Source organism: Leopardus geoffroyi, chromosome C2 (assembly GCF_018350155.1).
Source record: "Leopardus geoffroyi isolate Oge1 chromosome C2, O.geoffroyi_Oge1_pat1.0, whole genome shotgun sequence".
Taxonomy (NCBI): domain Eukaryota; kingdom Metazoa; phylum Chordata; class Mammalia; order Carnivora; family Felidae; genus Leopardus; species Leopardus geoffroyi.
The window spans coordinates 60,829,358-60,854,042 of NC_059333.1; the positions used below are offsets into that span (position 1 = coordinate 60,829,358).

Sequence of the window (24,685 nt, forward strand, 5' to 3'; positions counted from 1 at the left end):
TTGTGTTTACACGGACACTGAGTCACTATAGCTTTTCCTCTTGCAGAGGTTTAAGCAGTATGAGAAATGGTAACTCCACACAGAGAGCCCTTGGGAATATGAAAATATTCTCACTGGAGAGCAAGAGCTCTTCTGCGCCCCCTTTTCTGTCTCCACATGCTGCCTGAGCACCAGGGTAGAGATAGCTTTTGAAAGTTTGCCCCATGCAATCTATTTCCTGGGCACCTCAGAGAAGGGTCTTTTTCTTCATGACAACGTGAAGAGAAAGGGGCTGCCCCCATCCCAATGGGGAGGTTATGTCGAGCCTCAGAAAGCCCCAGGGGGCTGGGTCAGCACAAGCACTCTCTTCAAGCACTGCAGATGGAAAGGCCTTGGGTTGCCTTGCTTTTTCTATGGAATTAGGAAATCTATTGAAATTCTAGTGTGCCCTTCCTTTTGTTTGTTACCAAGTCACATGGTTCTGTCTTTAGTGTCCTATTTTATTTTATTTTTTTAAATTTCTTTTTCTGGGGGATAAAATTGGCCATTTAAAGAAAGTTCTTTTCTAGTGAGTAAAGAGGTTTCTCAGAGCCAGAAATCACTCAAAAGAAAGTCTGTCGACCCTACTACCCATGGAAAAGCCCAGAGATTTCTCTAAATACTTCTTGCCAAACTTCCTAGGGTTGGGATTGGATGTTTTTTGGTTTCGCATTATTGGGTGCTGAATACAGTGTGCAGTCCTTTTGTTCTCTTCCCCAGGGCTTCCATTACCCTGGACTTCAACTCATGACTAAATTAAAGAATTCTTTCAGGAGATTTCTTTTAAGAGTCAGGTCACAACAGAAACGGCACCCTCCCTTCGAAATCCCAAGGGCATCTCAGGTTGTGTCTGCTCTTGCATTGCACCTTCATTTTGTTTCTTTTTTGCACAGCAGAAGCAGTCCTGATTTGGTTATCTGATACCTCTTCTGCAGAATCTCATACCCTCTGCTCCCAGCCTCAGCTGATTAAATAACATCTTCTGTAACAACAGAGAAAGTCTCCTGAATGGGTATGTCGAGTATGAATCCCGGCCAGATCTAGCTCACTGCTCCCTTTCCTAAAGGCAACAGGTGTTGGGGAGCATGATGGAGGAAGCACATCTAGGAAGGTACATGAACCTTTATTATGTTCTGTCAGGGACCTGAGGGACTTTATAAGGGGCACACCTCATTTTCAACTGCCGAGGGAAAACAGATTTGGAGTATGGGCTGGGCACATACTGCTGGTGTGCTTGTAAGATGGACACACAAGTAGGTCAAGGCATTAGGACTTACTTGAAGCTCATACACCCAGAGGAAACCTTTTTACTTCTCATATCAGAATGTACAAATTCTAATGGTTCATGGGTTCCAAAGGGGTTTCTTGGTCCTTATAGAATATTGGGATGGTAAATAAAACCCATAACTTTTCAACAAAGCCAATCCAAGTCTTTTCCTTCTAGGGCTGCGAACTATTGTGGGCTCCAAGATGCCTCAGAAGAAGGAATAGACTAAAGCTGGAACAGAAGAAGGAAATTATCCACCACACTTACTCATGGCATAAACAGTTTCAGAGCATTAGGAATCTGGGCAGGAAAAAGCCTATGAAACTATTATTAGGACCTAAAGTTTACAACTCAATTAAAATATATAGTAAAAGCCATTTTGATACAGACACTTTCATTTCAAATTATTTTTGCCTTGCTTGTTTCTTAATCTTTTCCCATGTGTAAATCTGTATCAGATCCATCTGTTCCAATTCCTTCCTTTTTGGGGACTATATTTTACACATTTGGGTGTTTTTTTTTTGGAACAAATATTGGCATTTATTATAGTTATTGCCCTCTATGCTGAGATGCTACCAATGTTTTCAGTGCTGGGAAATTTTATTTTTCATAACTATATCTAAATGTCATGAGACAAATATTCTCCTTTGACTTTTTTCCTTTCCCTTGTTCAGCTAACCCACTTTTAAATCATAAATTACTAAAAAAAAATGTTCTTTTCCAAACCAGTTCTTGTTCCCTGTATTCATCCTAAGAGGTCTTAAATCTGGAACATTTGCTTCCATTTTATCTATTTTTTTCCCCTGACTACTGAAAAAAAATTTTTTTTAGCACTCATAGCATCCTAGCATGAAGTTCTAAATGTAAGAAGATTGTTGCATTTGAAACTAAAAAATAAAGGATTCATGCTCATCGTCTATTCTTGAAGCAAAATGTTTCCCCATTTCTTAAGATGTTGGGAATCATTTAATTTAAAAGTAAGGATTGCCGATCTAAAAGCATCTCTATCCTTTTGAAATAGGTACAGTCTAGTTTACATCAGTTTAGAAGGTAGCCCTTTCAAGAGATCAGTAATGACCCCGTAGCAAGTTCATGGCTCCCCAGTTTAGATCTGCAGTCTAGCTTCTTCCTCTCTCCAGAGAACAAATCTGCCAACTATTTTAGACTATGAGTGTTTGGGAGGAATAGACATACAGTAAGAAAAAGTCGACTGCTATGCAAACCTGGAGAGTCCGTGTGGTTATAATGACTGCATCACCTCCCCAAGAATTCTCGGGGAGTTCTCCAACATTTTTAAAAAAGAGATGCTTCATTTGAAGGGAAGGGATGAATATTAGTGTTTCAAACCCAAGTGGAAGTTCTTCCCTCTACATGTTCTATAGCAAAATGTGGATTTTATTTTAAACCAATTGCTTAGATTTTCACATGGCAAATCAGCATTAGGGTAAATGGGTCTCCCTCTGATTTAAAAAGCAGATTGCTAAATGTAGCCCACTATGGCACCCAAGATCAACTTTTCTAGAAGTACTGTAAATTCTGCCTACTTTGCTAAGGTTGGAATAAGGACACTATCTTACTTAAGTCAGCTACTGTCAAATAACTGAAAAAATTTTGAAGTGGCTTTTGGCTTCTTCCTTTGTAGCACATGCTGAGTGATTTCATGTCATTTTTCCTCCAGATTAAACAACTTTTTTTCTTAATGTCAATTTTTTCTTTTTTATGTCATGGGTTGAATGAGTTGTTTTCAAGAGATCAAAACAATTCCATGACATGGTTAATTAACTAATGCTCCCTCTGTTGGCAGTAAGTGGAAATATAGAGTCTTAACAACACTGCTACTTTAAAATGCAAAATTAGCAGAGAAAAATGGACTTTATCTTATTTCTGAAGCTGTTCCCCACTAACTTTTAAAACAGGTCAATTTTGGACACATAGCTCTTGTTATAACTCCTCTTAGAAATCATGATGAGTGACACTCATCAGTTAACCATCCAAGTCTACATTAAACTTCTAGCAAATTATTTACCGAATAAAGGACCATAGGACCAAATAAAACCCACATATACCCTAGTTGCACTAATCCTACTAAACATCACCAAGAACTTATGGAAAAGATCCGAGTTAACCAATATCTAAAATATACGAGTAAAAGCATTTTCGCCATTACAGAGTTGCTTCCCTTGGAAGATTTCTTCTCATTTGTTGCAGTTTTTGCAAATAAGTCGCTGACAGGAGAATTAAAATGCAAAGCAATTTTGAAACTAAAATACTGTCTTTGCTTCTTTTTTAAAATTGTGGTTTGGTGTTTCTGCTTTGTTTAAAGATGTCCTTTTCCCCCCTGAAGAGTGTTAAAACATGCCCAGCAATAAAATCACCTTTGGAATATTTGTTAGGCTTAAGAATTCTTCTATTTGAGATGGAATCCCTTCAGGACACTGTCTAGAATGGAAAAATCCCTATTACGATGCTTTGATCAGGACCGAGGAGAGAAATCCCAACTAGGAAGAGAGAGTGGCATCTAGGATGATGCAATGGACTGGTGGCCTTTTGAATGATGGATGTTGCCATCTGAGAAATATCTGTTAATTTCTTTAAAACTTTCCCAAAAGCAAGGGTTAAGAAATCATCTAAAGGACGGTCATCTTATTTAGCCCTCTCAACCATGGTGGAAATAGTCAGAAGGTGACATTTGAAAGGAAGAAAGTAATTTTGGCATCAAGGCATCCTGATCTGTACCAGGCTTCTGATAACGCTACTCTCTGTAGTTGTGAAGGGTGAGGAGGCCTGAACTCCTCCTCCTGGCTGACCACAAAAGGAAAACCCATTTGTCACGGCCTCTAGACTACTAGCGTTTCCTTAAAGAAAAGAAGTAAAGTCAATAGAAATTCTAGAATCATAAGATCTCAATGAACTTACAGAGAAGCAAGGAATCTGTTTCTGAAAGATAAAGTCCTCCCATGAAAAAGAACAGAATTCTAGATGGATCAGTTGAAAAAAATATTCAGTGGAGCAACTTAACGCTTTGCTAAAAGTCAAAGAACTACGTATCAAAATACAAAGCAGCAGGTTCAAATTACAGCAGGGATGGGCTGGCCACAGAGGCCCTCAGCAACCCAGGCAATACTTAAAATAATAAAAATTAAGAAAAATTAAAAAAAATATGAAGAAAATATCCTTCCTCTCTTTCAAATATAACTTTAATTGCCTTTTATTCTTTCTATCTGGAAGCAGTAGCGCTAACCTTAACAGTCTTGACTTACCAAAAAATATATATACGTGTGTGAAATAAAATAAAAGAGAAGGGATCGGTGGCAGTGTATGCAAAACCAAAACGAAAAAAAAAATTACTTTTAACAATCTCACTTTTTTTTGTTTTTTTTTACACAAATACTGTCGTAAATATATTAAAAAAATCAGCATTCTATCTGGTAAACGTCACTTTTGCCCCTCTATAAAATTTTGAATTAAAAAAGCCTCAAGAACTTTTTATTATTCCCCCCCACCCTCCATTTCTCTTTCTTTTTCTCTTCCACAAGAATATATCCTGACACTTTTTTTTTTGTTTTTTTTTTTTGCAAAGATTGTTGGAAATAATCCTTCTCTTGTACCTAGAAACGTAGGTGCAAACCTCTGATATCTTTGTTTTATCTGCATTCCTGCCTTTCATGAAAGTCCCTCTTGATTGTGCTGAGGCTGTGGCTCAGCGAAGACACTGAATAAATACGATAGCCACTGTTGCTTGATGCTTGTCCAAGTCTTCCTGGCTTCTGCTGAAAGGGGGGATATGAAGGAGGTGGGCCAGGGGGTGCGGACTCAGCAGAATCTGGGGGAGAAGCCTGCCATTCGCCTTTCCCACACCACCCGACCCACTGCCCGTTCCCACCCCCCCCCCCCCCAGCCCTTTTATGAAATCAGACAACGTGGTAGGTGGAAAACAGCAGGGCCTTTCCTCTGGGTTTTCAACCAGAAGCGATATTCCACAGTTTTAACTGGTTACTGTGAAGTCCGAGCGGCCAGAATTGTGAAAATGTCCACTGAAACACTGCAAGCGGTGTACTTAAAGACAGTAGGCCTTTTAGATTTTGTTATAGATTTTTTGTAGTGCTCTTCACAAGTGAAAAAAAAAAATTTTTTTTTTTTACTTTTTTTTTTTTTTAAAGATTTTTTTTTTTTTTTGTAAAGAAGGGTTGTATTTAGAGGCCAGTAGCTAGAGATCCAACCAGTGGACCTCTTGAAGCACTACCAGGCCTTAAGGCCACCATCCGAGGGAGGCTGGGAAAACTATCATTCACCCGAGCCTCCGGAAATGTAATGTACCAGCAGGCAAAAAACAGTTCTTCATGTAGTACAAAATGAAACGAAACAAAAAACAAAAACAGAAAGTAAAAACGAAACCAAAACATTTCTTAAATTCTAGTGCCATAGCTTTTTTTGTTTGTTTCTTTTTTGTTGTTTTGTTTTGTTCATAAGAAAGAGAGAAAGATAACTACTTATCCGTCAGACACGTGCATCCTCATGTGGTCGTTGAACTGCTCGATTTGGTCAAACTTTGCTGGACAGACGGAGCAGACGTAAGTGGTCCCCTCGGTGCAGGCCACCACCCCCGGGGGGCCGGCGCGGGCACCTGGGGGTGTTCCCGCTGGAGGGGTCCCGTTGCTGGCACTGTGCAGGGCCACGTGTCGCTCCAGGAGGGTCTTGTGGGAGAACTTCTTTTTGCAGATGTAGCACTCATAGGACTTCTCCCCCCGGTGGAGACGCATGTGCACATTGAGAGAGCTTTTCTGGGTGAAGCGCTTGTTGCAGATACTGCACTGGTATGCCCTCACTCCCGTGTGTGTCACCATGTGCTTGATAAGGTAATCCTTTAAGGAGAAGGAGCGCCAACAGATGCTGCATTGGTGGGGCTTCTCACCTGTCGGTGTGGGAAGAGACAGCGAGCAGGACGCAGCGAGACGCAGCGAGACACAGCAAGGGAGAGAGAATGAGAGACGGGAGAACAAGACAACAGAAAACAAAAACAAAACAATTAAAAAACAAATCTGACTGGTTCACACTGCCCTGGAAAGATCCAGGCCTTCCTGGCCTGTCATGTTCTGAGAGACCTTGCTTTAAGGTGATGCCAGGACCATCTAGTTTTCCACGTCCCCAGGCCAGAAAATGGCTCTCTTGGAAAGCTACAAGATAGTCCCCCCACTAAAGGCTTCCAAAGGACATTCTGTGATGAAAAGGGATGGCGACTTTTAGGGGGTTGTTTTCAGCATCATCATGAGGAGATTTAACTGTGTGTTTCCCATTAATTTTATCAAACACACGCAAGAAATAAGAGAGAGGAGAGATCTTTGAAGACGTAGGGTTCTCTAGAATCTTTAGAAACCCAGGACAGTGGTTATATAGCTTGGCTCTTCGGGGGACAGTCTCCGTTTCCAGTATTCTGTCTAGTGAATGCACCTGTGCCTTGACAGGTCTGGAAAATATTGGCCAAGTCATTACTGCTCCAAAATATAGGCACAAGTCGTTCTGAAAAGCTACACTTTAAATTTGATTTATTTTACACAAAAATCTCCCTGAAATGTAACGTTAGAGTTAACTGGCTATTCCATCTTGACTGCGCTGAGCTGCAGACTGGCTTTGTCTGGTACGGAGGTTGAGTAGGTGGTGGACAGCACAACAGAGTCAAATGGTCCTGTTCAAATCCGGGCACCAACGCTCGGCACGGCTCTCGGACGAATCTCCAAATGCCTCTGAGGTATACAGTCCTACTTACCTCACTGTGCTAGTGTTGACATAAATACATATGAAATCACTTTGCAGACCACCAAGGGTGGTATGGGAATACTCTCATGGTATTCTTATTGCAAGACTATCCTTTCCCCCGACCCCCAATTAAATGGTTCCATACGCATTTTTGAACTCTGGGGTCAATTTAAAAAATAGTTTTCTCTTTCTTTGTTCTCAGCCTGTTGGCAGAAACCCTTCTTTCTCCTGTTTACTGCTTTGGTTTGCTGTTGGCTTAGAAACCGAATGTTCAAGCCTGTTAAAAAGATTAAGGTAAGCAAAAATACTGTTACTAAATGTAATACTACTACTACTAAATGTAGCAACATCCACAGGCCTGTGACATCTCTTTGGATGAACAGACCCTTGTTTTTGTTGGTGCTGTTTGTTCTCAGCTCTGCTCTTGACAGGTGAGATGAAATGCATTAGGGCATTTCCGTCTGCCCCACCTCATTACTGATTGCCTAATGGAGGCACCCACCTCAGAGAAAAAAAGTCCTTCTATGTACTCTTCCATAACCCAGCCCAAGGCCCCAAGCCTTTGAAACTCTCTAGTGTAACTGTTCGATATCTGGATTATGTATCGGGGTAGAAAATCTATTTCTTAAAATTGAGTTAACTTCCAATTAAAATATGTGCCTTGGGGCGCCTGGGTGGCGCAGTCGGTTAAGCGTCCGACTTCAGCCAGGTCACGATCTCGCGGTCCCTGAGTTCGAGCCCCGCGTCAGGCACTGGGCTGAGCCTGTTTCCGATTCTGTGTCTCCCTCTCTCTCTGCCCCTCCCCCGTTCATGCTCTGTCTCTCCCTGTCCCAAAAATAAAATAAAAAACGTTGAAAAAAATACTTAAAATATGTGCCTTGACTGTGTTTCCGTTTTCCCCATTATGAAACAGAAGAGGTTTGAGGTGTCATAGTATAATGGCAATGAAAACAATCACCATGTATTCAGTGCTTAATATGTGCCAGGCTCAGTGTTAGTGCTTTATGTTCATGATCTGTTTTACAAAACTTGATCTCATCAGAAGCCTTTTCTCATTGTGTTTGTAAGTGTAAAAGGATGTGTTTTGAAGCACAGGACAGTGAGGAATGGATGTTTCGTTCAGGAATCACTCTACCAATTTCTTAACAATGTCATTGGTCTTTGAACCCTTTTTTCCTTAGTTATTCACAAATGTTTTGGCCTAGCTCCCTCTCCTCTCGACTCTTCTCTGATTTCTTTCCCTACATTCTCACTGATGGGACAGGATAGGTCCATAGGATCATAGGGTTAGAAGAGAAGAAGTTCACTTCTGGACAAATGGGGGACTTTAGGGAAGCCTCATTCCTAAAAGAAGACTTCAGTCTGTGCATGGTGTTTATGTAGGTACATTCTTTTGAAATGAGAGATTCCCAAAGAGAGACAGCCGTGTGTGTTATTTTTAGTTGGTACATTTCTGTCAGCTGTAAACATGCTTGAACTCAAGCTGGTCTTTGCCATCCTTGTGCTTTGAGTATGTACACTTTCTAGAGGCTACGATAGGCTGGCCAACCATCTTTTAAAACATATCCACCTATCACCTTTAACGGGAAGCTTGCCTTCTTAAGTTCCAGATGGTATTGTGGCTACTGAAACTTTATGTTTAAAATGCTCTTGCTATTTGAAACTTTCACCTTCTTACAGTGTGTTTTTCCTCTAGGCAAGGTCACTCATGAAGGCTTTTGTCACAACCTTCTAATCTGACTATAAATTGATTCTTCACAGTTGTTATCTTTCCCTCCATAGCATACATTTGTATGTTGTTTGTATGCATGTAGTGTTGGTTCAGCTGTTAATTATCTGTGTGACCCTGGGCTTTCTAAATCTCCCTTGGTTCGTTTCCCCTTCTGAAAGCAAGGAGCTGGACCAAGCACTTGCCATGGCCCTTTGCAGATTTAGTGGCCTTCTGCCCACCCTGACCCACAACCCCTGAGCACTCTAGTCCAGGCCTTGTCAGCACATGACCTGAGGGCAACCTGCTTCAATCACTCACTGCATTAGCAGTCCCACATTTTAAATAGGACAAAGTATTCTGTTCCCTTCCCTGCCACAGAAAATGGTATGATAGTTAATGAGGAAAAATGTTTGTAAAGCACTTGGGAGCTCCTTAAAGGAAAGTGCTCTCTATAATTATTAAGGTGCTGTGTTGGTAGAGCATAGGTATTTCAAGAACTGTCATACTAAATTGGGCATATTTTCAGATTAATCAGGTGTCCAGAACTTTCATTTATATATGTGTGAATTTGAGACACTATCACTCAGTAGAAATGTTAATATTTTTCTTTCTTGTTATTTTTCTGTCTGTTGCATATAGGGACCCCGAAAGGGCTTTCAACATTATACATGAAATGGATGTGGTCTGCTAATTGTTGCTTTCAGTGTGGAGAAATGAAGAGTTAAGATGAGTGGAAGTGGATGGCTCTTCAGGACTGAGACTATAGTCAGGAATGGCAAGCCCAATCATTGTGTTAGAAAGAGACACAACATCCAAAGCAGACACTAGAATTATAACATAAGGGAGAAGCTCATATAAGCCCCTTCACTTTAAAATGTTCCATTTTGGGCTATACCGATGTGGGAGTCAGATATGAATTCCATTTCCTTGGCTGAGTGACTTGGGTATGTTACTTAACCTCTATAAGCCTCAGTTTCCTTATCTGTAACTTGAGAGTAATACAATAAGACCTGTCTTGTGAAGGTATTTTGAAAACTAAAGAGATAAAGCACTTAGCACAGAGTATGTGATCATTTTAAGAAAAAAAAAAAAAAGTCAACTGTTCTTTTTAGTAGAAAGAAACTGATGATAAATGAAACCAACTGAGAAATAGTTTGCATTGCATGGGGAAGGCAACTCAGGATAAGAAATTTTTTTTTTTTCTGATAATCAATAAAGCAAGTGATTATACTGCAGCTATGTAATTCAGAGTTAAGGGTATAGTCCGCTCTCAGTTACATATGCTAATGACAGAAGCAGTATCATGAATAAAATGTCAGCAGACAGCGCTGACAGAGGGTTTCTGAGCAAGCGACAACTGAGTTCTGGAGGCCAAGAAACTATACGCAAGTGGAGAAACCAAAGGGGCGGCAGTGTCCTTTACAATTCCAACAGTGTGGGGGGAGCGGTGAGCGTATATACTCCTCCAGTTTTTGATGTCTGTTCTCTAAAGAGCCTCTTTTAAACTCCTTCTCATGGACCAGCACTGATGCTCTACCATGAATGACAAGTGAGGGATAAAGAAAAAAAAAAAAGAAAAGAAAGGAAGAGAGATACTGTTAGGTTAGTAGATACAGAGGGTCTGCCCAAAGTTTAAGTAAAAGATATCCTACTGGGCTGAGACACCCCAATTCTGAATAGTGACTTCTGTATTGGGGGCTCAGCAAGAACCCATTTATTCTGCTGATTCTTTCTCACTCTAACCAGGCTTCTCCAGGCTTGCAGAAAGTACAGTGAATGCTATTACCGGGATGTTTTCAGAGGCACTGTTCCCACCTGTCTCTACCATACTCTTGGCATCTCCATCATCTACTTTAACACGACACCTTCTTTTTTAGGTGAGTATGGTGAGGGGTCAGAAAACCAAAACTGGGAGCTTGGCGAGAGGGTAGGTAGCAGGGAAGGAAAAGGAGAGTAGGGGTCAGGGAAAGTGGTCACTTGTAAGGAAGGAGTCCTGGAATACAGAACATCAAGGTCAGAACAGAAAGTGGGAAAGGTTCAGTGGCAAGAATGGAAGGGTGCTCAGAGTCACAAAGAGCTTTCATTGGCTGGAAAGTCTGCTCTCCACCAGAGAAGTCTAGCTGAAGGAAGGCCTACACACCTGAGATATGGTTGGTGTCCTTTGTCTCCACTTCTGAGGGTGCGATCCTGGTACCAGCTTGGACTGTGAGGCTGACTGGGGGGGGGCTGTTTACTGGGGACACATTGCATTCAGAGAACATCTGTGGCTTCAGTGACAGGTAACATATTTTGGTGTTGGCAGAATTTTGAAGATCTCAGGGAACTTCATCCATGTTATTTAACTTTTCTTACAACTTTATGAGCAGGTAGATACTAACATCCCCAGAAGATGGTATTTCCATTAGAGAGGTAATGTCCTGAGGGTCACCCAACAAGTCAGTAACAGATGAGAGGATGATTTCGGCCTAGCCAGATTATCACTTCCTCCTCCTGTTAATGATTTCCTGCCCTCTGGATTATGCTGCAAAATATATGATATTACTGTAACATATATCTTCTTTTTTTTATAAGTTTATTTATTTTGAGAGAGAGAGAGAGAGAATGAGTGGGGGAGAGGCAGAGAGAGAGAAAGAGAGAATCCTAAGCATGCTCCATACTGTCAGCACGTAGCTGGATTTGGGGCTTGAACTCACAAACCATGAGATCATGACCTGAGCCCAAATCGAGTTGGATACTTAACCAACTGAGCCACCCAGGTGCCCCTAACATATGTTCTTAAATGGCTTTGGTAATTTTATGGTGTTTGTGGTTAAGTGCTTTCACAGAAATTATGCTATTTGATTTTTAGAGCAACCATGTAAAGCAAGTATTATTAAGATCCATATATTTTGTGGCAAAAAAACCTAAGGCTCAGATTGATTGCAGAACTTCTATAAGGTGAAGTTTACCACTCTCAGAGAGTGGTAAAACCAAGGCTTTCTTATTTCAACGTTTATTTATTTTTGGGACAGAGAGAGACAGAGCATGAACGGGGGAGGGGCAGAGAGAGAGGGAGACACAGAATCGGAAACAGGCTCCAGGCTCCGAGCCATCAGCCCAGAGCCAGACGCGGGGCTCGAACTCACGGACCGCGAGAACGTGACCTGGCTGAAGTCGGACACTTAACCGACTGCGCCACCCAGGCGCCCCAAGGCTTTCTTATTTCAAATCTTATACTTGTTCATTTCTTCACTGGCTTGATATAATTAATAGCCCAAATTCTGTGTGAGGATTATCACATTATTACCTTGATCTCAGCATTTTTACACTATTTCTGACATGTTATGTTACTAAATTCCTATATCCATTTACATCAAATTCTTGGCAGAAATAGCTGAGCTTCTCAAAGTAACAAACAAAATTATCATATATGCAGAGGACAGTAACAGACTAAAAACGGTCACCAATAAATGGGCTGTTGATAGTATGATTCAGAAAAAGCCCAAACATCTACCATTTGTTAGTGAAGAAAACACAAGTAGAAATGCAGATACAATAAATTCTTCAGAAAATAAAAAAAGAAAAAGAAGGAAAGAAAAAGAAATTTAAGTCTTGCTAGAAAATAATGCATTTATGTATAAGTCCCTTGAATTAAATTCTCTGGGAAAACATGCCCACATTTCTGAACATTCATTCACTTACTCACTCAAAAAGTATTTGTTAAGCTGCTACATATGCTAGCTTGTATTCATATATAGAATTTAAAGCAAAGAGTCCTAAGATTGGGTCTTAAAAGAAAGTTCCACCTGGATAGTATTGCGAGATAAAATACATGACACCCAGTGAAATCTGACTTTCAGAAAAGAAATGAATAATATTTTAGTCTAAGTATGTCACAAATACTGCATGGGACATACTTATGCTAAAAATACACTTGTTGTTTATCCAAAATTCAAATTTAACTGGACATCCTGTATTTGTGTTTGCTAAATTTGGCAAACCTATACCTGCTGGTAAATAAATACTTCAAATGCCATCCTGGTCATTCAGTTCATTCACTGATCAAACATTTATTGAATGTTTATTATGTGTAAGGTATTATGCTGGGTATATTGAAGTATAAGGTATATAAATATCTTTATCTATCTATCTATCTATCTACCCACCTACCTACCTATCAACCATTTCTGGCTCACAGAGTTCACATTATAATAGGAAGGTGCAGAGACAACCCCGTAATAATAATACAAGTCAGTATTTTAAGTGCCAGGAGGCGTACATCTGCCATGGTCCTTGTGCAGTTTGAGAGCCTTAGCTCACCTCTCATACATGAGATATTTGCCTCCGTAATATAATTTAGCCACTATAAAAATCAAGCTGTTATTTTCAACTGGTTTAGTTGTTGCAAATGCATAGGTTCTTATGAGTGGAATTTTAGGGAACAATGTTACATAACAAAAGCAACCTGATGCCATCCTCATCATCACCCAGCCTTCTAGGGAAATGATTCCTAGCTTAATGTGAATCAGGGCTGACTGAAACACAGATTACTGGGCTCCATCACAGTGTTTCTGATTCAGGTCTGGATGAGCCTGAGATTATGTATGCTGCTGCTATGGGGATCACACTGTGAGAACCACTGCTATTGGGTTATTTTTGCATTTTCCCTATTGCTTGACTTCCATATGCACACTGACACCCAGTCTTATCCTTCTGTGTCCTCTGTCCTTGCCTTCCTATTCTTTTGACTTTTGTTTTGTCTCTTGAGGGGAGGGGACATAGAAGAGCCCTGCTTTGCTCCATGACAGGATGGTTTGTGTTTTTGGTTTTTTTCTCTGACTCTCTTATTTTCAAATACCTCCTTAACTCTTGGTTTCCTTTCTCACAACTTTTATGAGGCTGTAGTAAAGTGAACTGGAGAAACTCTGAGGAGAAACTCTGTGGTTTGTTTGGGAGTGGATAGAATGGTTAGGTGAGGGGTTTTCTTTTACTCTTAAAAAAATCATTAAAGAATGAAAAAAAATGCTGATGTTATGAAGGAAGTTCAGGGGAAATCCAAGGAGCACCACATTGCTTCAGCATTTGAATTCCATAGAGGATGGAAACCTGTTAAGAGCTTATTATTCAGAGATGTGAGACAGAGCAAAGAATCCCAGTGTCTCTTGGGTGGAGGGGGCTAAGATAATAATGATGATGGGTTGTTTTTTTTTTTAAACATTAGCTAGTACTTTACCTTCTATGACAAGCTCTTAAATGTAGCATACCTTTACAGCTACTCAAAAGACAAGAAAATTATTATTTCCATTATAAACTCAAAGAATCTGAGGGTTATAAAATTAAGTGACTTGCTTATGGCCACACAGACAATTAAAGGAACCAAAACTGAACCCAAATAATATAGTTCTAGTATAACTGTCTTTCACTTATGTCCCACTCTAAATTTTAGTGGTTCCCTGGTTCCCTGGTTGCCTAAGGGAACCTGGTTCCCTGGTTCCCTAACGTAGAGCTTAGCTCCAAAGTCAATACAATGGACTACTGATTTGGTTCAAACACTTCCCTTCAATGAATATGTGGATCATTAACCCAGAGCCCCACAGAATTTTATTTGGAATCCCGATTTCAGAATAGATTCTCTGCAGTTGTCCAAAATAAGTACTATTTACATTAAACCTTTGAGTAACTGAAATGCAAAGCCAGGTACCCTGCATAATAGCTGTGATGCAGAGATCTCAAATATCTTTCCTTGTAATTCTATCAAGCTGCTCTTTCTCAGTAAGATTCTTTTAGATTAGATTGTAGAGATTATATAAAATTATATTAGATTATACAGATTATATTAGATTATATAAGAATACTGAAACCATCCGTACTTTTCCAAGTATTCCTAGTACTTTCTAGAATCTTTTTAGAGCAACATTTGGACTGTTTTTCTCTGGATTTTTATCATTTCCACTGGGCTCCTGTGAAGCTGGGAGGCCCCATTTTTTTTTTTTTTTTTTTATGTTTTCCCAAGAAACTGGAGAGAACTTTGTTTTGAAATGGAGGGCGCAGTGAATCCAGGTCCTGAATTACTTCCATATGTTCAGGCTGTCATGACTTTTGAAATATCTAGACCAATTGTTCTTTGACTTTGTTAGGTTATGGATTCGTTCTGTTAGACAAAGGTCTTGATAGACAGATGGCCCTTCCAAACTGCCACTGACAAATAATTCAGGGTGAATGGGAAGAATTATGCTTCTTTTGAATGAGGTGCTCAAGCGATATCTGTGTATTATTAATTGTTCCCAGACGTAGCCATGTCATACACACCAATACAAAACCTTCATAACTTACTGAGGACCTTCATAGTTTACTAGGTTATCTAAAGGCTAAAGGTTTGAGAATAATTTAGATTTAGATTTATGAAATGACTTTACTTGTAGGTTTTGTATCTATGATGTCTAAGTGTACAAACCCATTGCTGGTTTTCTCGTGGGCAAATCTAGTTATTTGGGTTAACCACAGAATCCTTTAGTGAATCCACTGGATAAATGCGTTTATATAGCAAAAAGACAATTTTTGATAGTGCACTGAAAATTTTATGTTCCAAGTTTAAAGTCTTATTTCAATTATGTGATCTAATAGAATTTGTGAATTTTATATCTACTGGGTCTACTGGAAGGGATGCACATTAGGGGAGGGGGGGTGGTAATAGAAATGTATGGATCCAAGACAAGCAAACTAAACTTTGGCTAAGGATACACTTCCACAAATGGTCTCTTTTTCCTCCTTAATCTTTAATTTGATGGTTTATGTGACAACTATTCAGGAAAAGAAAGGGAAAAAAATTTTGAGAGCACCTTTGTAAGCCATAAAGTGCCACATAAATAAAAATATTACTGCTTGATCCATTTACCAAATAATGATGATACCCATACCACATGGAAAACTACCCCTGATTGATCTCAGGTGATTACTGAATTCACATTTACCCCAAATAAACATAGTGACTTACCTACCTGATTTCCTGCTAAATTCAGTAGTGAGTTACCATGTTTATTTGGAGGTGTGAAAATTGTCATCTTTAAGAACAACTGATTCACATAAAGGCACATGCATAGATTTACATAATGTCTTGCCTTAAGCTGACAGTTAAGAAGGCAAAGTTCATTGTAAGTAATGTTCGGTTTTAGTTGTTCACTTCCATATTGGGTACCTTATCTCAGTGTTTGTTTTCCTTCCCTTCTATTTCTTAACTTAAGTTTATGTGCCTTATGTCCTATCCCCTAGATGCCTGCTACCTTATCTGAGAAACAAAGTTGCTTTGAGGAACTAATTTATTTTCATGTATTATAATTCTAGTATATAATTTTTTCTGGCAACTTTTTTTGTTTTTTAACAGGGTGTTCTGGAACCAGAGGTATACCAGAAGAGTGACTCTTGTGATAAGAATTTCAAATATGGTGATCACCATTGGGGTAGGTATTTTCAGGTACAAGAGAATCTATGTGACATCATATCACATATGTGGTCACTTAATATGGAGGAGCATCTGTGGAATCCTCACTTCTGTGTCTGTTCTGTTACAGAGCTGGAAAAGGGCAGCTGGGCTGGGCAAAGGGCTGGGAGGGCAGGAGATCTTAGCTCTAGAATCACAGAATCCAGGGATGAAACACCATCTCACCCAATTACTCACCTAATGATTGGGTCCCCCCTACAACATCCCTTTGAAATGATCATCCATTCTCTCCTTGAACACCTCTAATTATAGAAACTCAGTCCCTTTGGGGGCTGCCTATCCCATCTTAGAGCAGCTCAGACCATTAACAACCCTTTTCTTTTACTTAGTTGAAAGAATCTCCTTTATAATTTCCAATCATTGGTCCAGTTCTACCTTGTGGAGCCAAACAGAATAAGCTTAATGTCTCTTTCCTCCCAACCATTTAAATAAAGTTAGCAATACTAATGTTAGCTACCATTTATAGAGTGCTGATTATAGGCCGGGAATTGTTTTAAGAGCTTCGTGTATTAATTCATTTAATCCTGAAAATAACACTATAAGAAAGATGTATTACTATTATCCTGTTTATATAGACAAGGAAACAAGTATAGAAAGATTAAGCAACTTTCCCAAAGTGACAACGTTTAGTAGTGCCTAAGTCTAATTGCAAACCCAGGCAATGTGGGTCCAGAGTTCCAGCTTAACTACTACATTATGCTGTCCTTGAAGCTCAAATACTTGGATGTGGCTTCTATGATGCCCTGAGTCTTTCCTGCAGGTTGAACAGCCCTAGGACCTTCAACTATGATATGCCATGGCTTTGCCTTCCTTCGTCATCCTAATTATACTCCTCTGAATGGGCCCAATCAGTTTATTGTCCTTTTAAAAGGTAGTGCCCAGACTAATCTGTGGTCTCTAGGTGTTGAAAATAGAGAATAAGCAGTAGAAAATAGAGTGAGTCTATCACTTCTCTTCATTTCAGGGACCACAAATGCAGCATAAGCTTGCATCAGCCTTGTTGTGGTCTCTTCAAGCTGATGATTCATACAGAACTTACTACAGACTAAATCTTTCATTCCTATTCTGCGTATATGACTTTAGTCATATATGACTTTAGCCTATGACCACCGCACTGCTGTCGAAGGAGTGCTCACGGTAAAATGAAGTGACTAGAGTATATAATTTCCAAGGACTTTTCCAGTTCTAACCACCTAGGATCAAACAATGTATTACAAAGTCCGATGCATTTAAAGGATATTGTGCCTGCAAATTCTTCATCAGACTTTTTTCCCATTTGCCCTTCTACATAAAGGGTTTCTGTGATTTTGTATTTTGGTGGCACGATGCTTCATTCCTATGACGGGGGCACCCTTGGGGCTTCTAGAAGATGGCTCCTTCTAATCTGAAAGATGACTCCAAGACTTGCCTTCCACTGCTGTCCTGCCCCTCCCTTCCTACAGCCCCCCACACCCACAGCCCACTTCCAGGTCTCCAGGAGAGCCTACACTCACCTGTGTGTACGAACATGTGCTTGACGTAGTTCTGTTTGGCGGTGAAAGTCTTGTTGCAGAGAGTGCACTCATAAGGCTTTTTTTCGCCCTGCCCACTGGCTGTGCTGTGGCCTGCGGATGGGGCCAGGGGCTGTGGCGCTGGCAGCTGTGCAGTAAAGGTCGACAGGCCGGGCTGGGACACTGTCACAAACTGGGTCTGCTGGCCTGCCAGGGGCTGTGGCAGGCTGAAGAGGAAAGGCTTGGGGCCACTGCCCGCGGGCTGGGTAGTGAAGAGGGCCGGCAGGTAGGTGTTGCCGGCTGTGCCAATGACCTGTGTGTTGCTGGTCAAGGTCAGAGGCATCCTCAAGTTGCTGGTGAGGGTTTCTGTCTGGCGTAAGTAGAGCTGGGTACTTGGCAATGGCTGCCCAATGGACGTGTTGACCGAAGGCTGCTGCAGGACGCTCTTGTCGGAGCTGTTGCTGACAGTGATGACCGTGTTGTCCATCTCTACCTCGTTGCTTCTCTCCGGGGAGGAGGCACCTGTTTCTAGCTGGTGCGGCTGTGGGCCGCCCTCGGCAGGAGCTTCCGTGGCCTGTTCGGCTTGGGCAGGTTCGGCCTGGCCATCCCGCGCTGCCCCCGGCCCGAACTGCTGCTCCACAGAGTCAGGCTCGGTGCCTATGGAGGAACTGACGCCCGAGTCGAAGCTCTCGCCCTTGGGCTCACTCTCGGTGCCCTCCGCCTGGTCGGTGTCTTCCGTGCACTCCTCGGATTCGTTGCGCTCCAGGATCTGCACCCTTTGCTGCCCATAGTAGTCGTAATCGTCCTCCATCTCCTGTTTAATGTGGATGTTGCCCACCAGGGTCTGGATGCGCACTGGCCGGGGCTGTTTGCGGCAGTGCGTGGTCTCGGGGGTGGTGGACAGGTAGCGCTCCATCTGCTGCGAGCGCTCATGGATGCGCGTGATCCAGCTGGGGTCTTCCATGTGGTGGTCACGGGGCAGGCCGAGTGCAGTCTCGTGGTGGCTGACCACCGCACCGCTGTAGAAGGAGCGCTCACCGCTGCCGTTCTGCATGGAGCATGCGTAGAGTGCCGAGTAGATCCTGTCCACGCTGTGCTGCGGGTGGCTCTGCAGGTAGCCCGACTCAGTGTCGCTGCTCTGGCCCGATGTGCCTGACTCAGGAGTGCCCCGTGGCGTGTCCTGGCCGGAGTCCTGGATCCCCGGGAACACATCGCCCACGTTCTGCGACACGATGCGCGTGCACTCATCGATGACTGTTTTGATCTGCAGGATGCTGGCGGCCGTGAGGATCTGTAGGGCTTCCGACTGCGAGACGCGCAGCACGCCGCTGTACATGAAGTCAATGAGCTTTTGCACCGACTGCACCGACACCACGGATGGGATCTCGATGTCGCTGTAGCCCAACAGCAGCTTGTCCTGGAAGAAGGGGCTGCCGGCTGCCAGCACGCAGCGGTGTGCGCGCAGCATGCTCCCGTGGATGCGCACCGTCACGTCACAGAAGTGGCCACGGTTGCGCTGCTCGTTGAGGGTCTCGAGCACGGAATTGCTGAAGTTGTGAAGGTTGATGCTGTGAATGCGCTCGGTCATCCCCTTGCAACTGATGTCACCTGCACGGTGGGTGGCAAGACAGACACAAGACAGGGCGTGTGGGTCAGGGCTAACTGACTTCATTCCTAACACCCATGTCTTAGGTGGGTAATGCCCATGGCTCCTGGAAACAGCCCCAGCCCCCCACCTTGCAGACACAAGCAGGCTCTGTGGCGAGTTGGACATGCTTTGCACAGCAGGCTGAGGTATGATGGCCTACGGGAACAATGCCTTTCTTCCATTTGGCCCCAACAATGCCCCAGCTATTTTGGGTACTGAATCCCTGTCAATGCCCTAGAGCTTCAGCCAGGGTTGTCGAAGTAGAGCAGCCAAATAAACAGATGGGTCATTTGCCTGCTCTTACTACAACTTCAGCAAATAAGACCTGAAAAACAAATGGAAGATTGGTTCTCATGGAACTGTCTACTTCCACTTTAGACAGGTCTAAGACGAGGTCCTTCGGGAAAGCTTACATTTTTCTCAGTTTTTCAAGGTTCTTGATTTTATTCATAGACAGCAATAATATTCATTGTTAAAAAATAAACTCCCTTCCTACTCATTTATATGTATATTTCCAAACCCACACCATGTATGCAAAAACTCTTGGAAAATTCAATCCAGACTAAGACATCCACCAAACAGCTGCTGCCATGTTTTCCAGTTGAGGGACAGGTGATGGAATGCAATCTGCTGGTTGAAGGGGCGCTCACCCACTGTTTTCCGCATGTACACATTCTTTTTGTCATCTCTGACAACCTGTTTGAGAACTTTCTAACTTGGTTGTATGTGATACGGATGGTTTCCTGAATTTCCTGAAACTTAATGTAGAAGGAGTGTTAAAAAGGTCAGAGAGGGCAGCACTGACCTGGCAGACTGTAGTATACTAGGTGCTCATATTTAGTGTTCAAACTGGGCACTTCTGAGAGTGCAAGGGAGCACTGTTAATAATTAGGTGAGGACAGCAGGAGTAAAGCAAGAATGGGATGTGTGATCACCCAAGCCAATAGAGTGCTGTATGCACTTGCTACAGCTCCCCGTGGGAAGGCAATAGTGTACTATGGGGAGGCTGTGGATAGCCTGACCCATTGCTTATTCCCCACGTTCTGCAGACAAGGGATAATGTCGGTAACATCTGGATCACAGATTGAGAAATAAAATGGATGGCTGTAACACTAAGTCTTAGGGCTTTCCTATTTTTCTACCTCACTTCTCAAATGGCTCCAAAGAATCCTTTCCTCTGAACCATCCTTCATTTCTATTCCCTATTCTTGCCTTGATAACTGAACAATCAGCTTGAGAGGCCAAGTGAGTAGGCTTTTACCACCCAGGTGGCTCAAGCACGGATTGTTGGCCTGTGACCCGGATCTCTGTGTCTTGTGAGAAGTAACCCCCAGAGGTAATGACCTGCAGATGGGAGGAATGCCCACCTCCTTTGGTTCTTTCTCGTCCACCTTAGGAGAGAGGACCAGTTCAGGAAAGTCTGAGCTCAACTAGCTCTGCCTTGCTTCACTCGATCTCCTCCTCATGCTATTTGAGCTCAGTTGGTGTGACCACATCCTTTTACATACTCATTTATTTCCTTTGTTTCCATCTTTATATTTTGTCAGCCTCACATATATCCAGTTAACTTAATAAATGCCTAGAGGCTCTATGTTCACTTTCAGTGATATGATTTGCATTGGTTTTTACGTAAGAGAATTCCTTCTTGTTCTGGCTTCCATTTGGTCTATTATGTGCCTAAAATATTGTATTGGGCTACGGTTTCTATTTTTTTCACTGTTGTAAAACAAATGGTCTTTGCCAGATTCAAGAATCATGGTGAACCCTCTATAACCGTGCTAATACAAAATAGAGCCCTAGGGGAAGGCCCCAATAACCCAGGAAGAAATGTTCAGGAAATCAGTCAGCAGACCAATTTCTAAGACCTTGCTGAGTCCTCCATGCACATAGAGCATGATAACGACAAGAGCATTTATTTTTTAAAAGCCTACCACTTATTACCATATCATTTCACTGAATCGTCACAGCAACCCCTATCACATAGGTAGTATTATTATCCTCATTTTTCAAATGGGAAAACTGAGGCCAGAGAAATCAAGAAAATCACTCAAGACCACTTAGGCAATTGGTGAAAGAGTGGCATTTGAACCCAGGTGGCCTGGCCCTAGAATTCACATTCTTACCTGCTTCATTGCATTTGCATGCTTTGCCCCAAATGAAGTCTGGCCCTTAGGTGTCCATGGGTCCACTGTAAAGCTGCATGAAAAGGTTTGTCCAACATGTCCTTCAGTTACTTCTATATCTACCCATAAATTAGCACGGTGTTCATGTTTCTAGGCCTTGGGACTTCAACATGGTTTCAGTAATCTAACTTAAAGACATCTTTAAGTTGCACTAAAATGTAGTAAGACTACACTAAAATGTAGTAAGGCTTTTCTTTGTTTTAATATATTTTTTAAACGTTTATTTTTGAGAGGGGGGGAGGGAGAGGGGACAGAGGATCTCAAGTGGGCTCCGTGCTGACAGCAGCGAGATCCACAAGATCCTGGCCTGATCTGAAGTCAGATGCTCAAGTGACTGAGCCACCCAGGTGCCCCAAAATGTAGAGTTTTCTACATATAATTTTACTATCACTAAGGTCTTTTTTATTTAAGTTAACAGTGAGCACTAAAACTGGCCGAGTCTCTGATAAAATCACCATCTCTAAGTAGGATGGATTTATTAGATAACCTTTTTCCACACAGGTGAAAATACTTTTTTTTTTTTTTTTAACGTTTATTTATTTTTGAGACAGGGAGACAGCATGAATGGGGGAGGGTCAGAGAGAGAGGGAGACACAGAATCTGAAACAGGCTCCAGGCTCTGAGCTGTCAGCACAGAGCCCAACGCAGGGCTCAAACTCACAGACCACGAGATCATGACCTGAGCCGAAGTCGGACGCTTAACCAACTGAGCCACCCAGGCGCCCCAGGTGAAAATACTCTTTAAACACACATTTGCTCATAGCACCAGTCACAGACATATCACTAGATTTGCCATTTATGATGAAGAGGTGTCTTCCTTCTGATTAATTCTGGAAAGAAACTCTACCACAAGTATCATAATAATTAATATCATGTAGCATTTCACAATGGACAAAACTCTTTCACATATAATATCTTAATATTTTCTTAAAACCATCTTATATGTTTTCAGGACAAGTCCTATTACTACTATTTGATGTACAAATAAGTTGAGGCTATCGAAGTGTTTAAATGACTTAGCCTAGGTTTTACACAGCTAGTAAGAGGCAGGGTTAGGATTAGAACCCACACCCTTGATGTTCTTCCCACTGCATACCACTGGATCTCTGAAGAATGAAAACTGGATCGCCTAAAGATCTAAGGCCACCCTAATTCTCAAGACATAGAAGAAAAGATAAAAACACTGAGAGGGATGATGAAGGTTGCTTTACAGAGGGAAATGGTCAACACCAAAAGCTGTCATCACACTGCACGCATTCACACACACAATCTCATGAGAAAAATTCAAACTGCTTGCTTGAGTGAACTGGTCGAGTCTATCCAAACAATCAGGTAACCCTATGGAGAGAATCACAAAAAAACCCATTACATGGTCTGAATTATGGTTTCTGCAGTAATGTCAACCAACTTCGTTAAAGACCACAGTGACAAACTCCAACCTGCACACATGTACAACCTGACCTGACGAGCCTAGTTGGATTTTTATAGACACAATTTTTAAACATCTCCCTGAGTGCACTGGTCCCACACTGCAGTAAGCAGCCATGAAAGGCTGAATGGGCTTTGCTGATACGGGTACAGATGCTATGGGGGACCCTGCCTCTCCATTCAAGCGCGCCTGGTTCCTCCCGCACACAATGCTAAAGCAATTCTTTCCCAGGCTTTCTTTTATATTTAACACTAATACAGTGGGAAAAAGTTTCTGCCACAGCAAGGCAATGTCCAGGCTTTTGTGAAGCAGGCCTTTTCATCCAATGGGCATTAATGTATAGATTCCAACGGAATAAATCTGAAATAGTCTACTGTAGAAGATTTGTTCCCCATTGAAAACAAATCTTGATTAGATGGTTATTCAGGGACTGTATAGGAAGGAATGGTGTGAAAATGCTAACTCCATTCTTTCCTAGATTGGCACTGAATAGGCATTTGGGCTATTCAAAAACAAAACAAAACAAAACAAAACAAAAAACCACCAACCACCCTCTTAACTCTACAAAACCATACAACTTTCCAAAGATTATGTATATTTGGGGACGCCACCTCACCCCAAAAATACCCCACGATGATGTGAACATAGAACTGCGGGGGTAAAATGAAGAGTTGATAAAAATGGTTCTCTATGTGTTTAAAAATAATAACCGACCTCCTTTCCACTAGAGTAAAAATATAGAGTCAGCCTGAGATGGCATTCACTAGAAACACACAAGGCATCCTACCACAGAAAGTGGTCATGTATTCTGAATGACTGTGTTCTGTGAGCGAGCACAATACGGATGGGGCTGAAGCGGGGCGAGCACCGAAGGGAAAATCGGCTTGTGGTGAAAGAGGTGATGGAGGGCCTGGCTCTGCCTTGTAGGAACCCGGCTCCTGACTGTCTCTTAAACTGCGGGTGTTCGGGGACAGGACTTAGCATGAGAATAAAAAGCTGCTTGTGCACAAGGGAAAATGAACAAGAAAGGAAACAGCAGGCAATACAATCTCCTTTAATTAGGTGTGAAATCCAGTCCTTTCTCAGCCCCGGATATATAAAATCAGACCAGTGCAAGGGTGAGGTGCTATAGAGGGAGATGGGAATTTGAAGTCTCTGTGATTTGGGAGGAAACACCAGCTCTCAAATTAAAACCAACATGAATTTCGGTCAAGTCAACACGTCTAAGTCAAATGGCAGGGCCGAAAAGCCCTTGAGCTTTCAATCTGGGCCAGCAGGCTCACATGAGGTAAGTGGGTCAGCTCACAAAATAGGGCTAGGGTGGCCAGGCCTCCACAGCCCAGGCTTTTATATCACACTCTTTGCCACCTTGCACCTTGATACTTTTACTGTGTTGAAGTTTCTCTTTCGTGTATCAGGTGATTAGTGGTGATCGTAAGCTACCGTGTGTTGGTGCTACTTACCAAGTTCGTCATACTAGGAAAGACCCATTCTTCTCCTGAGAAAACAGGGATGCATGTGGTCACTCACGTCCCTTCCTCCCCAAATCTACATCTGTTGCCCCTGCCAGGGCCAAGACCTCGGATATTTGAGTTCACGTATGTGCTGGGGTGGGGAGGAGCTGCTGAGCCTGAGGAGGGCAGAGGTTGCTTCCTCACGGGCTTCAGCATCCAAAGCAGATGGCCCAACACATTCTTTCTATCTCAGG

General features: G+C 42.1%; 1 protein-coding gene across 50 annotated transcripts in view; it reads right to left on the bottom strand.

Moving 5' to 3' along the window:
• Positions 1-1,798: 1,798 nt before the first annotated feature.
• The window catches only part of ZBTB20 (zinc finger and BTB domain containing 20), a 770,914-nt gene continuing 748,027 nt past the window's right edge, over positions 1,799-24,685 (bottom strand). For all 50 annotated transcript variants that reach the window (XM_045436919.1, XM_045436927.1, XM_045436911.1 and 47 more), the window contains 2 exons: positions 17,721-19,325; positions 1,799-6,197 (listed from right to left, as the gene is read on the bottom strand). In XM_045436919.1, the coding sequence (XP_045292875.1) occupies positions 5,776-6,197; positions 17,721-19,325 (2,027 nt within the window). In that variant the 3' untranslated portion in view covers positions 1,799-5,775. The remainder of the gene's footprint in view (positions 6,198-17,720; positions 19,326-24,685) is intronic.